Source organism: Lichenostomus cassidix, chromosome 2 (genome assembly GCF_008360975.1).
Source record: "Lichenostomus cassidix isolate B80296 chromosome 2, HeHo_3.0, whole genome shotgun sequence".
Taxonomy (NCBI): Eukaryota; Metazoa; Chordata; class Aves; order Passeriformes; family Meliphagidae; genus Lichenostomus; species Lichenostomus cassidix.
Window position 1 is genome coordinate 144,251,360 of NC_139482.1, and position 16,702 is coordinate 144,268,061.

General features: G+C 42.9%; 1 protein-coding gene across 1 annotated transcript in view; it reads right to left on the bottom strand.

The window, feature by feature from the left end:
• Positions 1-8,545: 8,545 nt before the first annotated feature.
• NDRG1 (N-myc downstream regulated 1) overlaps positions 8,546-16,702 on the bottom strand; it is a 40,165-nt gene continuing 32,008 nt past the window's right edge. Inside the window, exons 10-16 of the mRNA XM_085053622.1 lie at positions 16,107-16,210; positions 15,671-15,727; positions 14,824-14,875; positions 14,032-14,079; positions 12,496-12,531; positions 11,102-11,153; positions 8,546-10,371 (exon numbers count right to left, since the gene is read on the bottom strand). Of these exons, the coding sequence (XP_084909748.1) occupies positions 10,136-10,371; positions 11,102-11,153; positions 12,496-12,531; positions 14,032-14,079; positions 14,824-14,875; positions 15,671-15,727; positions 16,107-16,210 (585 nt within the window). The 3' untranslated portion in view covers positions 8,546-10,135. The remainder of the gene's footprint in view (positions 10,372-11,101; positions 11,154-12,495; positions 12,532-14,031; positions 14,080-14,823; positions 14,876-15,670; positions 15,728-16,106; positions 16,211-16,702) is intronic.

The following is a 16,702-nucleotide window of genomic DNA, read 5'->3' on the forward strand; positions in this document are numbered from 1 at the left end:
TGTCCACTTCCAAAATCCCTGGTGGCACAGTAGAACTGCTGAGTGACACATGATCTGGAGATCTGAACAGTACAGAGCTGAACCTGGGATGATGCAGTTGCTAGCTTTGCTTTAATTCCAGCTGGCAAATTGTCTGTCTTCATTTTGATAACCCATCAGAAGCTTGATTAGTTTCTGGGAGACATAAATCTTTCTGGCTATGATGAATTAAATGTTGCTGTGAGTGGGCTGAAAATAGTGCCATGCCTACGAAAAAAACAATTAGGAAAAATGTTCTGTACCTTCAAAAGTTGTTAACACCAATAGCATCTCAGTTTGTATACAAGAATTTGGCCCATATATTTTTCATAGAGCTAGATCATTCCTCAATCCAAAGCTTCTTTTTGGAAGCTTCCATGAAACTTCAGGTGGCAGAAAAGAAGGGTGATCCCTGCCTGCATGCTCCAATGCAGGTGCAAAGCCTCTCTTCTCTTTGCTTTTCTGTTGATAAGGAACCTGAGGCCACCAGCATTTTGTAAGATTCAGCCTCATAACTGCCTTGGCCTGGATGATGTGACAGCAAAGGTCATGCCTGATTTATTTGCCTCCAGTCAAATGAGACTTCAGCACTTGCAAAATTCAGAATGCTACATTTCTAACTCTGTCCCTTGGTAAAAAAAATCCATATGAATATACAAAAAAGAGGCCTTGGCCAAGAATTTGACAGTGCTTTCCAAAAGGGGAAATGGTTTGCATTGAGACGCTATAGGGAAGCAATACTAGGACCTCTTTCTCAATCAGATCCCTTAAATATGGCTTAGAACCCTGTGTTCCAGTTCTTGCCCATCTTAAAATGCCATATATATGTGTGTGTGTGTACATATATGTATATGCATATATAAAAATAAACACATATATCACATTTATATTTATAGGTATAAGCATCTATATCTAAAATATTATGTGCAGGCACCTATATAACGTTGTATACAATAGTATATGTAAAACCATATAGAAACGTGTCCATGAAAAAATATATATATGTGTATGTATATTTACATATACATATTCCTGTGGTGCAAAAAAGGAGAGCATGTATAATGCGTATTTATATGTACAGTCAGTCTTTCTCTGTCTTACATGTACACATAAGGAAGCAAGAAAACAGAACCAGATCATGTACAAAAACTGTCTCTCAATTGGCTTTGCTTTGCAATTAGTTAATGCTGTAACCACAGCAATCAAACACTGCAGTGCCTGTAACACATGGCTTTCACTGCGAGATAAAAGAAGCTATTGAAAGCTAATGCATGACCAGCAGCTCCAGTGCGTGTCAGTTTTTAGTGAAGTGAATGCCTGGAAACCACAGATCTTGCCCAACGCACCCAAGATGTTTCTGTTTCTAGCCTGGTTTCCTAAGGAGACCAGGCATATGCAGCCATACTGTTCATTTCTTTGTCTGTCAGGCAGTCCCTTTGAGGGAAGTGTCAAGCAAAGCAGGCAGAAGTGTAAAGATCTCAGAAGTGTCGCAATTCCTGCAATAAAAAGTGAAATCAAAGAGCAGGGCAGGGAAGAAGCCAACCACATTGTCTCTGTCAAGCCTATGCACACCTGCCAGGCACTCAATGCACCCAACACGTCTGCAGTGTGGCCCAACCAACCCAGCAGCAACATAAAGGGGTTTTGAACAGATTTTCCAGCTGGAAACGGAGGAGGCAGAGCTGAAGGAATCACAGATGGGGAATAGTGGTTATTATACTGCTGTAAAGAAGTTTTGTGGGGACATTGCACACAAATCTATAGGAAACCAAGCATTGTTAGCTCTGCTGCTCTGCTCGTGCAACTGGTTGTCTGTCCAATGACTCTGCAAGAGGAAGAACAGCACTTGTAGCCAATTAACTTGATCTGCAGTCTGTGGTGCATTTGAGATCCTTTGTTTTAATGGATGTTTACAAGCAGATTAGCCCAGGACTAAGGCAACAGACCAGCTTTAGATTCAGTTCCCTGTCTCCCTCTGTGCCTGGGCAAATCATGTATCTTTACAAAAGTACTTTTGTGGTTACTGTTTTAATTCATTGAGGATCTAGATCCCCAAAGGCTTTCATGCATCTAGCCCTTAGCTTCACTTTCTCTCAGGACTCCAGGGCCAGAACAAAGGCCTACTGTTCATTGCCTCTGTTGAGAGTGAAAATTTCTGCAACAGGAGCTGATGCTCATTGTACATTTGAGCAGTGGGTCCAGGTCTCTGCTGGGACCTGAAAGTGAAGCCATCATCCAAGGAAGAAACAATTACAGCATTGAGGAAATACCAGGATCAGGGCCCTCTGCTGCAATAGGCAAGAGAAAGGCTGAAGAAAGGATGGGAGTGACAATTTTGCAGTCCAGCCTAAGCCAAGACAGTTTGACACACATCCAGCTCATGGCAGTCATCCTGTTGGTCCTGTAGGCTGGGCCAAGGATGAAGGGTGGGATTTTGAAGGTCTGTTCATGCTGGTACAAACAGCAAGACTCCAGCTATCTCCAGTGACCATTAGCCTTGTGTGGAGGCTTCACCAGAGTCACTACTGTAGCTCAAGCCACCTTTTTTTGGGAGACCCAGAAAGCAGGTTATCTACTCACAAAAAAAACAGGCATGAAACTTACTAAAATGCCTTTCCATGGACTGTCGGCTGGAATTTAAAACACCATTGTGGTGTGCATGCAGCTGGGAACAGGGCGTAGTTCAGTTGCCATATTTCTGATGTATTCACTAGCGTTGTGCTGTATATATGGAATACTGCAGAAAAAACACAATATTCAGAAAGACTGTGTCATCTTATAAACGAAACCCTGGGATTTTTGTGTCCCAGCTTCCTTGAAGGAATTTTAAAACAAGCAGTTTATTAAACTGATAGAAAGTGTTTTCACTATCTAGAGGCACATATCCATACATTTACCTTCTCAAATTCTGACTTTCCAGTTTTAACATTTCTAAAAAGTTATTTCTCTAAGCTTCATATACTGAAATATACGAAAAATTAATGTGAAAACCAAATTGGTTTGGCAGTGTCAGTCTGAGTTACTCCAGTGATATAACACATTACTTGTTCGTAAAGCAACATGTTGAGGTTTTTTAAGATGGCATTTTGCTGCTGTGGTTTAAAGATATTAAATAAGTGGCAAATGGTTAATGAATCTGTGACTGACACTTCATTTAGGAGTTTAGGCAAGCAAACGAAGGTGAAATATATCTGTGACTGACGTTTCCTTTTCTAATCTCCTTGCCTGGCCAATGTCCAAGTGTGCATTTGCAATCTGGGACACAGCTGTGAACTGGAGGACACATAAAAGTAAAGGGCCACTAATGTCATAAGAAAGGACGGTCTGAGAGCATGTCTTTCATTCTGCATATTTTGGCAGCTTGGGAAAGCCAGTTGTTTCCCAATTTACATTTCTTTGCTGGTCTGCTTCTGGCTCAATATTTGGGTTTTTTTCTGCAACACTCTTACTGGACTTGGGACAGAGGTCTAGAGTCTTTGAGCAAAGTGGAATGCGTTACTCAACCTGCCTAAACATCTCTTCATTATCAGCTCCCTTGAGAAGTTGCAGGAGTAACCTGCTTTCAACAGCCATACATATTGAAATTGTTCAAAGATGGTTATCAAAGACATGAGGAAAAGCATTTAAATTTAAGAATCATTGTTTCATATCCCTTCATTTATGTATCCTCAGAGCTAATCACAGTAAGGATTCTACCTTTTAATTCTAGGAAAAAACACCTGTAGAGTTTTCCCCCAAATCGAGCTTGCCTTCCAGTTTGAAGTAGGTTACTTGCCTTGTGTCTTGGTTTGAAAGACAGGTGTCTGCCAAGAGAGGTTGAACCCTCCCTTAGGACAGAGAATGTGATTTTTTTTCCCCCTCCCTCCAAATTATTTAATTTTGTAAATCAAGGGCTTTCAGGCAAAGGTATGGGAAAAAAAGGAATATCAGTTCTTTACTAGTATCTATAAACAAGCAATAACAATAATAGCAACCACAACTAGAACCAGAAAACCAATAGCAGATGACTTGTGAGCTGCTGAGCCTTTTCCCGTGTGGTGCAATCACGGTTGCAAGCAGCAGGGGCGCTGTTGAGCTCCCGGCCGGGCAGGGCAGGTGCGATGACTCCAGAGTGGCTGCAGGTGGTGCTGTTGAGCTCCCGGCCGGGGAGGGTAGGAGCGATGACTCCTGAGCGGCTGCAGGTGGCGCTGTGGCGCAGGGTCAGGTCAGCCTCAGGCAGCTGGTAATGGCGGGCAGGCTGAGAAGCGCGGAGGGCAGCGAAAGCCACTTGGAGCAGCGAGAAAGCAGGGCGGCAGGGGGTAGGAGCTGGCTCTCTCTCCTGGCTAGCTAGCGAGGTAGCAAGGATTTCTGCAGTCACAGCAGACGCCGCGGTCTCGTGCGGCAGAGGGCAGGGGCAGGCAGCAGAGGCGGCCAGACTCTCCCGGCAGCAGCTGCGGGAAAACGCAGCCCGGGGAAACGTGCCCTTCCCAGTGGGAGAAAAGGTTGAATCAAAAGCTCACCCAGCCAGGAGAAGAGAAAAACAGGGCACAGTTGGATTTCCTCGGGTGGCAGCCGAAAAGCAAAGCGCAGCCTTTCCTCCCAGCCTCCGAACCACCAGCCCCCGTTCCAAGGGCTGGCTCTTCTCTTCCCATGCCCTGCCCAAGCCCAGCTTTTGTCTTTTACAAAAGACTTGATGGCTCTAAACATACAACTATTTGCTGCTTAGTAACAGGAATGGGAAGAAATTCTACATGTACTCAACCCCCGACACCTTGATAGGAACAAACAACATTTTGAGTGGCTTCTTGTGCTGAACGGAGATGGGTCAATACTGGGCTTGCTTAGGGGGAGAAAGCACCTTCCCTCATTCTTCCCAGCCTTTTCCTTCAGTGTGCCTTTTTTCCTTTCCATTTTTCTTTTTTTTTCTTTTTTTTTTTTTAATTTTGTTTTCCAGGTAGGGCAGTCCTCTATATTTTTAAGAATTTTCCAGCAAACTGTGCCTCTGGAAATAACATTCCACAAAGGTACCATATTTCCCTGCTGCCTCTCCAGGCACCTGAAGTCCCATCTGGCCTCTGCAGCCTCTGCTCACCCATGTAGCAGCTGCCCAGCACACGATGTTGCATGAAGGACTGGGAAACACAACACCTCCTAGGTACTTTGCACTTTTTAAATGAGGTGCTGACCCTGTGTGAGGCTTTACTTCTGTAGGGTCTCTCCTGCCCCAAACACACACAAGCAGCCTGGAGGGAATCACCACAGGATCAGATCAATGTTTAACATTGGCAGCTGGTGATAGAGAGCTAAGATTTATTTTTTATTTGGTCATGTTATCATTACAAATAAATGAAAATATATTGGAGTCAGTGAGTAAATGACAATTTCCTAGCTGGAGACATCTGTGCGGGTCTAACAGCATCTCACTGCTGTGTGAGGGGCTGGGTGGCACCTTTGCATGGGGTGGGCTCACCAAACCCTACAAGCAGGTTGGTTATTCCCTGTGCCAATGCGAGGTCCAACAGGTAGGGCAAACCCACAGCTCAGCACACCTACCTTCCCTGCCCATCACACTGCCTGTAGGGTGCTGAGCCTCATGGGGAGCTGTGCACATGTGAACACACACGAGTCAAGGGATTGAAAGCCCAGGCTGGTGGCATCTCTTGCTCTTTTCTGAGTGCCCTGGCTTGTGTAGGCTTTGCTGGGAGCTGCCCCAGCCCTTCTCCTGTGCTGCTGCCCAGCAAACAGCCCTGCCCACCCCCAACCCCCTCCATGCACTGACCTTGACCTGAATCCCATAATCCACTCCAACCATAAGCAATTGCAGAGAGTGGCAGGTCACCCCAGGATACTTTTTGCAGCTCACAGTGCTGCTGCTGCTTGTGAAGGAAAAACTGCCTGCTACCCCCTTTCCTAACCCTTGGGCTCTTCTGGACATGCCCAGTGATGTTTGCATCCAGTGTTTGATGTACATCTTGCAGTCAGCAGTGCCAAAACCACGTAGGGTGTATGGGTGTATGGGATGTGGGGCTGCCTCTTTAACGACATCAAAACAACAACTCTCCTCCAGCCCCTAGGAGTGCTGGGTAAGCAAATGATCCCCACGCTGAATTGCAGAGAACAGACATTGAACTGTTTGACAGTTGCAATCAGAAGCCTTTTTTTCCTTTTTCTTCCCCCCTAACACTGGTCAGCAGCTGTGTTGTTTAGAAAATGAATGGAGCCCTTAATGAAGCAATAGATAGAAACAGTGAGAGCCTGTGTCTGTCTGTTACAAAGGGCTGAGGGGGAAGGGTTGAGCTCTTAAAATACCCTGACATCCTTTCTGTCAGTTATTTAAACATTAGGAATAGCAGTGATCAGCTACCAATATAAAGTCTATATTTGGCTCCCTGGAAACGCTAAATCCACACATCAAAACAGCTTTTCATAGAGACAGACTGGGAGAGGCTTTCTGTTCCTGTGAATGTGAAATAGTGCAGAATAGTGCAAAGAAACAAAAAAGCAAACAGCATGTGGGAAGGGAAGTTGCAAACAGCACTGCTCAATGTATTGTATTGATGGATGCAACAGAGCCCATTACAGGCACATCGAGGATTGCAGCAGATACTCTGACCAAGATGCAAAAGCAGGCAGGGAGAGGATTTCAGCATTGGAGAGAAAAAATAAGCAGCTTTGCTATAAACAGTTTTCACTCCAGCTCAGTCCATCACTCACAACACATGACACTAATCATAAACCTCGAAAACACATCTAGGTTAAAGTTTCCAGCTGTTCAGTCAATAGAGACTTTTAAAGAGGAAAGCAGCAGCATCCTTCAGCACAAAAGTCCTGGTGCCACGATGTGGTATTGGCACATCCTCTCCCACTCCCCCTCTGCAAGGACAGGGAAAGGGAAAGATAACTTGAAGTTTAGCCAGATTTTTGTACAGTAGATGTTGAGGCCCAAGCAGCAGTGGAAATAACTTGGATTTCAGCAATGCCACCCTTTCTGTGAGTGGTCTTGAAGACTACCACTGCAGCAAAGATTAGGCATTGAAATACACTAATGCAATCAGGAACCCCCATCATCCCTGGGAGCCCAAGCTGTTTTCTTTCTTTATAACCCAAAAGCACTGTGAGGGACAAACTGGGTAGTTTCTGGAAACCTCTTGTTACCAAATCAGAATTTCCTCTATGCCACAGTAGCTCCTTGCTCCTTAGTGGTCACTCACAATTGGAAAAAGTGAAACCCCAGCTCCTGTTTTCCAGGTTAATGACACTACAATATCCAGGCTAATTCTGCCTCCAACAATAATGCACAAGCCAGCTTTTACAAGGTCTGGGAAGGGTTTTTACAAAAATTTCTAATAACTCTGCAAGCCCCTTGCATCTCTTCAGTTACAGTACAAGTTAAAGATGCCAGGACACCAGTACTGCAAGGAAAGAAGAGTCATAAATCCTTGTAAAAGGTGAAACACCACTCCTCTGTGCTGCCCTCCAGCTTTTATCTGCAGGAACACAGTGTTCTTTGCCAAACAAACATTTTGGTTGCAAAGCTGATATTTATCGTGATCCTAGCAACTCCTTGCTGCTCAGAAGTGCTTGCAGATCCCTTTGTGCTACAATAAGGCTTGGATGCATTCCTCCCCATTAAACCAAAATAAACTGCCCAGGCCTGACAGGCAGACCATGGTGTCCTTGTGTAAGGAAAGATTAGCCATTCCCAGAAAAGTTCAGCAAAGAATGTAACTTTGCCCTTCTTTTGTAAGATGAGCTGGCACAGGTTGCTCCTGTTTTCACTGGCACTGGCTAACAAGCCTTTTGCTGGTATCAGTCCAGTCATGACTGCTGAATCATCCCATCTAGCAGAGCCTTGGCTCAGACATGACAAATATTTGCTTTTGCATCTTCCAATCACAGGATTTTTGAGACACAGGAGGAATGAGCAGCTCAAAACAGTCCCAAAGACATCGAGGCACCTGTCCCTGAAAATGCCAGTATAGTATGTCACTAGATTAATCTTTACTTTCCTGAAGTTATATTCTTGTAAGAGGTCCAAAAAGAGCCCACCTTTAGAAACTCCAAGTGGCATCTGCAATTTCAGTCAAGAGGACTGAATAACTCCAGATATTCAGGAGGAGCTATTCACATCAATGGACTTAGAGATCAGATTGGGATCCAAAAGGATGCAATGAGCATGGCACCAATTCCAGTGAGGAAGGCAGACCACAGATCTGTGCATTAGACAGTACTTTAACCAGGGAGACAAAAAAAATCCAAACAGCAAATAGTCCTCTGTATTGTGACCCAGTATTTTTCTATATTTCTTAGGATAAAATTATCCTTTAGTACTAAAATAGCCAGCAACAATGCTGAAGTGTGTGGTGTTTCCTTGGAGCAGCCTGGAGTAAGAAGTGGGGAGAGGAGAGAAAGTTCTGAGCACAGAAGTAGGGAATGACAGAGATATGAGCAAAATCAAAAAGATTTCACTGATACAAAGGAATGAGAAGAATATATTTGGACTGAAAAAGATTATTGTACTCCTGGTAAATGATGAAGACACCAGACATTGCAAAGTTACAAATTTATTTGTTTTGAAATAAATACAAATACTTCATTAAGAAACTTTTCTTGATAGACTTTACACAATAGCTTTATTCTTTCTGGAAATTGTCTGTTCCTCCCACAAAACGTTATGGATATTCTACACAAGAGCTGAAGTTAGTCAATATAAAGTAACCTAGATGGTGTTCTTCTGAACAAGCAATCCCAAAGTATTAAGATTTGCTATTTAACTGCTCGGCATTTGAGCTTTTTGTTTGTGTGAGGACTGCAATTCAGCAGGTATGCACCGGAGCTCTGGAAATCCTGTCCCACTAGCTATGGAAGGACAAACTTAAGAACACCCAACTGTGACATTCTGAGTGGCAGAAAGGTATCAAGCCACTAGCTCTGGAGAAAGCAACCCAAGGTATCAGGAGGCTATGCAAAGATGTAGAACCAGCAGATCATGACATTTACACAGTCATTAGACACTGTATTCCAGAGACACAGTGTTGCTGCTCCACCACTTTGTGGAATACACTTTTCAGCACCAGTGAGATCTCATCAGTTTCAAATCTAGTAATTAGTGGCAGTTGAATGTACAGTATCTAATTACATGCCCATCCTACAGTTATTCATCTCTCCTGACAAAGAACAGCTGGATCTGTCTTTGCTTACAGAATTCCAAATTTATCACAATTGCTCTGGACACAAAAAACTTGAGCTGCAAAGATAAGAAGCTTTCTGAAGGAAAAATCAGGCTGTTTCTGCTTAGCTGGCATGTACAGCTACCCTACTTGTTACAACTACACCAACTTCTGCAGTTTGGTAAACCATTTGGCCCAAGTTCCCAAACAGGAAATCCTACCTTGCTTACCAAATTTAAATCCTGTCCTCATTTGGCTAAGCGGGTTTTAGGGTCTAGGAGGGGGGAAGGAAAGGAAGACTGGAACTAAATCCCAAAAAAGTGAAATGAAAAACCTTAAAGATTTAGTTCATCTCAAAGTCACATTAAAATTGTCTATTTTAGTAGTATATTATTGTACATAGGAAAACAGGCTTGAATACTAATGAATTAGAAGGCCTATAAATGCACAATACATTAACTTTTCTATCATTTGAAGTCAAGCTATATACAATGAATTCAACTCCAGCTTCAACATGAGGCCATAACACATTTGTTTCATTTCCTCTTTTTAAAGTCATCTGTAAAAGTTGTTTTTTCTCCTCCCCCTCTTTGAAACTCATCTCAAATTGTGCCAGTTTATTTCAAGAGAATAAGAGATAAAGGGGCCTGTAACAGCTTTGATTTTAAAGGAGGGTATTGAGCAATTCTAGTTTGACTCTGAAGTGTTTACAACCACATCAGCTTTTGGCAAGTATCCTTTAGAATTTGGCATCCACTGAAGGAGGGCACAATAGCAGCAGCTGTCTGAGATACAAGAATAATGATAGAGCAAATGAGATGCTTCTTTTCTTTGGTCCCTCTCAGACCCTGGTGAACAGAGTTCATCCTACAGAATAGCTAGAGATTAATACCAGTTACATTTTTGTGATACACGGGGGCATCCATTACTTTTTCACACTGTGACCAGTTTAAACCTCCCACAGCCATCTAACAGGACACTTCCATGGACTTGGGGCTTGATTGTTCAGCATTGCTCGCCGAGTTTGGCGTCAGCTCGATCCGTGTGTCTGTGTGGGAGCGGTTCCTGGAGCCATCCCCAGTGTGGGATCGGCTCCTTGTTCCCTCCCCGGTGTGGGATCGGCTCCTCTGTCCTTCCAAAGAGGTGACACTGGAGCCAGAGGCAGTGCGGGACCTCATCAGCCGAGTCATGCTAGCAGAGGGCACTGCAAGAAGAGTCTTTCATTAACACCTTGTTCATGTAAGGAAGGAAGCCCTTGCCTTCGTCTCAGCCTTAACCATGCTTGGAGAAGCCTTCAAGCTTGAATACATACTTTTCAGGGTACCTTCACATGCAGAAGTACCTCCCCTGCTCCAGGCGTGTAGTTAAGGAGCTCAAATTACTAAGGAAAAATTAGTGTCCAGCACTGAGGGATTGCAGGAGCTTTATGGCACATTGCTGTGGCTGCAAGAATCTAGAGGGAAACTACAGAGACTCATCAGCCCTCCCATTACTTTCTGATATTCAACCTTTGCTGGCAGCCCAGGCTCACAGTGCATCCACACAACAGCAGCTGTCAGAAGCAAATAAGTGAAAAACCAACAGCTATAACTCAAAGAAGTCTCTGAGCCAATGAGGTTTTGAATGTTGCGTGCAGTATATTAACCATATCCTGTGATGCCACAAAGGGACACTATTATAAATATCCAACATAAAAATGTTGAGATAAAGTAAAACAGGTATTTGTAGGTATAACCTTTTTATAAAGCCCTCTACTTAACAACATCACTTGGTCTGAAAACCCTGTGCCCAGATACAACAGTGGTTTTTTCCCCTTGCAAATGCATATTCAACAGGGAAAAGGTCACACATCTGGGATCAGAGACCCTCTGGGTGCTTAGATGCCCAATTAACTTCAGTAGCAAGGTCAACCATTCCATAAAACCAATACTTACTGTATCCCATTCCCTGAACAAAGTATTTGAAAGCTTCAGCAAGCTTGGCAGGCTGCAAAAGAGAGAGAGAGTTATCATTGGCAGCGCTCAGGAGGTTACCTTGCAATGCTATAGATTCCACAGAGGCCTTATCTGAACAGGGACATCTTAAATATTCTCTGGGTTCTACCAAATGTATGAAAACTTCACTTATGAGAAAATTCCACCATTCGCCTCCCTAGTCTTCTCCCCATTATTTTACAAAATGGACACATGCTTTTGAGAATGACACCTCCAGAGAAGACAAGTGGTGTAAACTTGGCTCAAACTTGACTTGTGCAGGTGAACCTAAGTAAAACAACTGGCTTCACTCAATGTACAAGGCAGTGTATATAAGACTGGTAATTGAGCAATTCCTAATCAGCAGAGAACAAATCCAGCTAGTCAGAGCTGATAGTTATGCTTAGAGGGCAAGAAAGCTCCCCAGGAATACACAAGCACAACTGCCTACGACTGACATTTTTGCAATGAGGCACTCCCTGTTTTTCTCTGCTGCTGACAACAGCCACATTAGCTTCACAATCTCAATTATTTCACATGAAAATATTTTTTGCATAATTCTCTCTGAATCAGTGCACAGAACAGACTCTATAACAGAAGCAATGCACATACTACTATGTGGCTTTAAAAAAGCCTTTTCCCAACTCCCACTGTAGGAGCATAAACTGCCTGTACAGGGACTTCAGCTGCAGGCAATTACAAATTGTAGCTTTTCCTTAAGTTCACAAACACCATATTATACTGCTTAGAAATCTGTTTAGATGTTAGATCACATTCCAAAGCCAATTTACAAATCGGCTCTTTTAGTGAAGCAGCACAAGAGCATAGGTAAATTTTAGCTTTGCCAGCCTGGTTTAATTAGCCCCTTGGAACTTCTGCCTAAATATATTTAAAAAACTCCAGTTCATTCCCAGTCAAGCCAAGTCAGTGTATGCAAGAACATGGCATTGTTATTTCCCGTCTGCCACTTTCCTGTTGTATACTATAAATAGTCCAAGTAAGAATGTTGTTACAATGCTAGTGGCTCAAGCCTTAATCCATATTAGTTTAGTAAATAGGCATAAAATAACACCTCTGCATTCCCACCTCAGGTCCTTACTTGGTTAAGACTTTATTAGTGAAAATAATATCCCCTCCCAATCATAATTTTGCGCTTCATTGCTCTTTAAAGAAAAAAAGAAAGCTCAGATGACCAACTGACATCATTACTCATGAAATCATAGCCATCCGTTTGGCTGACATTTGGGAACAGCAAGTACCCTACAGGAAAACACCCATTTGTTGCAGTCTGACACGCTGGAGAACCGGATTAATAGGATTTCCTCCAAATATATAATATAATAGCCAAATCCTACCTGGGAAACTTGGGGGAGCCCACCACAGTCAGCCATCTGAAACGGGATGAGAAAAGCCAGTTAGCGAAATGCCAGAGGAACTCACTTATGCTCAGGATATATTGAAATGACCTTTTTAGCTATCTGGCAGAGAAAACACTTCCTTTTGTTGTGTGAGTAACACACACATGGATGAATGCATCAAAGCAAGTTGTTAAATGTTTACGAAAGCTATGACTGCACCCCAGAAAAACACAGTCTTGGCACTCAGGCAAAGCATCAGCTGGAGCTACAAATGCTTTTTGCTGGGCAGAGATTACCAGTGTCTTAGAAACCAGCCTAAGTCCTGGTTGCAAGTTCAGCTCTGAATTACAATAACATGACTCTGTATTGACCTGGATGACAAATAGGGTAGAGAAAAAATCCTAACGCCCAGAGGTGAGAGGGAAAAACAATTTGCTGAGATTGCGGATGGCAAGCATCAGCCTGACCTGCCAAGGGAAGCAGGGAAAGGCAAATGAGAAATGCTATCTTGAGTGCATGAAATATTTTTGGAGCATTTAATTTTTCCTGCCACTCCACCCCTCAAAGCCAACCCAACAAAAACAGTCCTGCTCCAAGGAACACTACAGGCTGAAAACAGTAGAGTTGTAAATTACAGGAAACCCCAAATCCTATCTAGGATTAGTTAGCAGCAAAAAAGGTCTGCAGCAGATCTGGCATCAGCCATACCCCTGGACTGAGCAAAAGCCACCGATACAAGGTCTGAGACAGTGTCAAAAACTTTCTTAGGGTTTCACACCCACATTACAGGGCAGCACATACATTTCTCCTCAATGTTAGGAGGAAAAAAATTAAAATCTTTATTATTGTTTTCACCGACCAGTTTAATACAGAGAGATGCAGTAGAAATTCCCAGCAAAGCATGACCAAACTTGTTTCACTGTTGACCTGCTATTACCTCATCAGTAACAAGCTTAAGATTGCACCCCTACTTTGAATGCCAAACATCAGCCAAAGCCTTTGCATGATCTTCTGCTGTTTGGAAATGCATTTTATCAACTTTTTGGAAAAAAAACAGTAAAACATCCTGAACTGTACCCTCATAACAGGAAGGATGACCGAACTGGCTGATAGATTGGCTGTTGATTCACCTGACACTTCTGCTGAGAGGCAAGAACAGGAACAGAATGAACTGGTTTGCACTCCTACTCTGCTCGCAGCTTTTTCAAACCTTTCAAAATATCTCAAGATCAGCTTTGCCAGCTCTAGTCAAATTCATTATGGGTATGTGAAATACTGAACATTTCAACTCTCATCCCTACTATTCCAAAATGGAGGAGCTGAGAAATTCCCTGCTGTTAAGTCTGACAAGAAGCCCCTAGTCTTGTTTATCCCACTCTCATCCTGAAGGAATTGTCTTTTCACATCAGAATTGGAGTCTCACTGTGTTATCTGTATTGCAGCACATCACACTGGTTCTGCTTTTTTAGCTAATCCAACTGGTTTTGTATGAGAGGAATGTTTATTTTAAAAAAGCACAGTTTTTGTTATTACCTTCAGAAGTGTGGTCCTTGTTGGGTCCAGCTTTGAGTTGCATTCAACCTGTATAAAAGAATTACAACATAAAGCATTGTACACAAGACTTTAAGTATGAACTGTTGGATGAAAACAGATTAAACACCTTGTTTTCCAGTTTAGTACAGATTAAACGGAATGATTTATGCTTCTGCGTTAAGACTATGTATACATACGCACACCTTTAAACCCAAGTAGGTCAGCTCACATTTTTGTCTGCATTTTTTCCATGTACAAACCCACAGCTGGGAACTGGAGACCTTTTTTCATCTGTTTCTGGGACTTCAGTGGCAACAAGTGTTGTTTATCTTGTGATTTGGGGTCATCTGGTAGCGTCCCAAGTGGTGAGCAGCCATGTGGCTATGAGCCAGCAGACTGGGCATGCCCATTAAGGCACAACATTTGAAGTCATCCAGTCATCTGGGGCGAGTTAAAATGGTCAAAAAGAAGCTCTTCACTTCCACAGTGACCCAGGGCACAGCTCCAGCACCACACAGCAAGTTAAAATACCAGCAGCAGATTCCTCTCCAAAGGAAAATATTTGCGGTTCACTGGAACTGCTGTGGTGATTGTTCCTAACGTGGTAGCAATTAAATAATGGTGCACAGGCAGAGGGGACAAACACCATGGGATTGATGGCAACTCTCCTGGGGTCTGGGAGAGGAGAGCCACCAGGGCTGCTGTGTGGCAGGGGCTCTGCTGGCCTCATGCAGCCCCTTGGCTCATCCACCCATCCTCAGCAGGGTGGCAAAGATGACTCGAGGTACTCACCACAGCATCCACTGCTGGGGAGCTGTCACCAACCACCAGGAGGACAGGACACCTGCAAAGAAGCACACACAACTGGGGTTATCTCTGCCACCCAGCCCAGACTTGCCCTAAGCTGCATTTTGTGTCTCTGGAAGGGTGAGACAGCTAAATAAATGGAAATAATTTGGTTTGTACACCAGACACCTTAAACACACATCAAATCCTGCATTAGCTGCAGATCTACTGACATGAGAGGCTCTCATCTACAGGTTCTCATTCCTTGCCTGAGAACCTGATCAGCCCTTGCCAGTGCTCTTATTCCTTGCTTTATAAGAAATTGAATGTGGGCATCAGCAATAAAGTCTCACCCCTACCACCCCCAGGCCCCTGAGCTCCAACTTTTGGATCTGTCCATCCAATTCCAAACAGATTGTCAGAGAAACAAAGTCTCCCGTGTATAACCATCAGCAGCTGAGCTAGGAAGAACTTGACAGCAGTCACATTGCACAAGTTGCAGCATAAGCAAAAAGCTGTTAGCAGAATATCTATCAGTCATTCTCATAATTGATCTATCTTCCTGAATGGTTTTTTGTTTGGTTGGTTTTCTAAATGGTTCTAGTTTGCGTTTTTTGGTTGTATAGGCACAGCTCAGGTGCCTTCAGAGCCACAGTTTCTATTAACTTTAACATATTTCTGCATGAAGCTAAGTACACCAACTTTTTAAGTATTTTGTAAGCCCAAATTTTCAGATGCACAGTGACAGGAACTACTTAATTTCAAATTTCAATATGTTAGCCAAGTCTGAAGAGAGGAATTCTTCCTAATGGCAGTCCCTGACTTGCACTAACCTCTCAAATAAAATACTTACTGAAGGGTGACAACATTTACTCCAGGAACAGGGCGCTCAATCTCTAGGTCTCGCCGACTAAAAAACATAGAGAGGACAAAGACTTTTGATAGATTGAAATTGTATCTATACTTCTATATTTTTCTAGTTTAAAAAAAGCACAGACACATGTTAATTTAACCTGATATACATTTTCACCTTCATAACTGATGGAGAACCACACTTAGAGTGAAGGATCAATGTCTTAGTTCAGTCCCAGTGTACAGTCTTCCACCCCACAAATGCACAAGATACTTCTCCAAAAAGCAAACCACCTGTGATCCTTAAAGGCATTGCTAGAGCAGAACTTCTTACTGGGGGAACACATGTAATCCCACCACTCAAGTAAAGTTGTCTCTAAAGAGCTGGACAGCCTCTTCAAACAGTTTCCACTTAGAAATCAGGTAAATGTATTTACCTGTTGTAAGAGTTGACAAAGAGATGAAGGTTGGTTTGATTCATGTCATTAATAATATGCTGACGGTAAGTATGGATCAGGTCATGGTTGCTGTGAATCTCTTCCTAAAGTGGAGACAGAATCATTCAGAATTGGGGCTATTTTCTAAAAGGATCTGAAGACATGGCACAGTAGCTGTGTATCAGACTCATATCTGCACAACAGGACTGCACCTTGAGGGAAGGGACAACTTCCAGCCCCCAGTGAAATCACCCAGAATTAATATTAGCTTCTGATTGCACTACTAAAATTTTCACTTTAAAACTTCAGTATGTTGTAACGTTAAAATCTCACAATTGCAAAACGTGTTGTAGTACAGATGGTTACAGTCAGACAAGTGTGAGGTTTTAAAAGAAACAACAAAAAGAAGATTCAGAGTAAGAAGCCTAAAAATTATTTCCAGGGTAAAGCAGATGTTGAAAGCTTACAAACATGTAATGTGGAACTCAATTTCACAATAGTAAATAACTAAGCTTCGAGGACTTCAATCAGTAACATTTTCAAACAGTTGGGTTCTAAAGTCTGTATAGATTAGTTCCTTGTTCTGCTGGAATGGA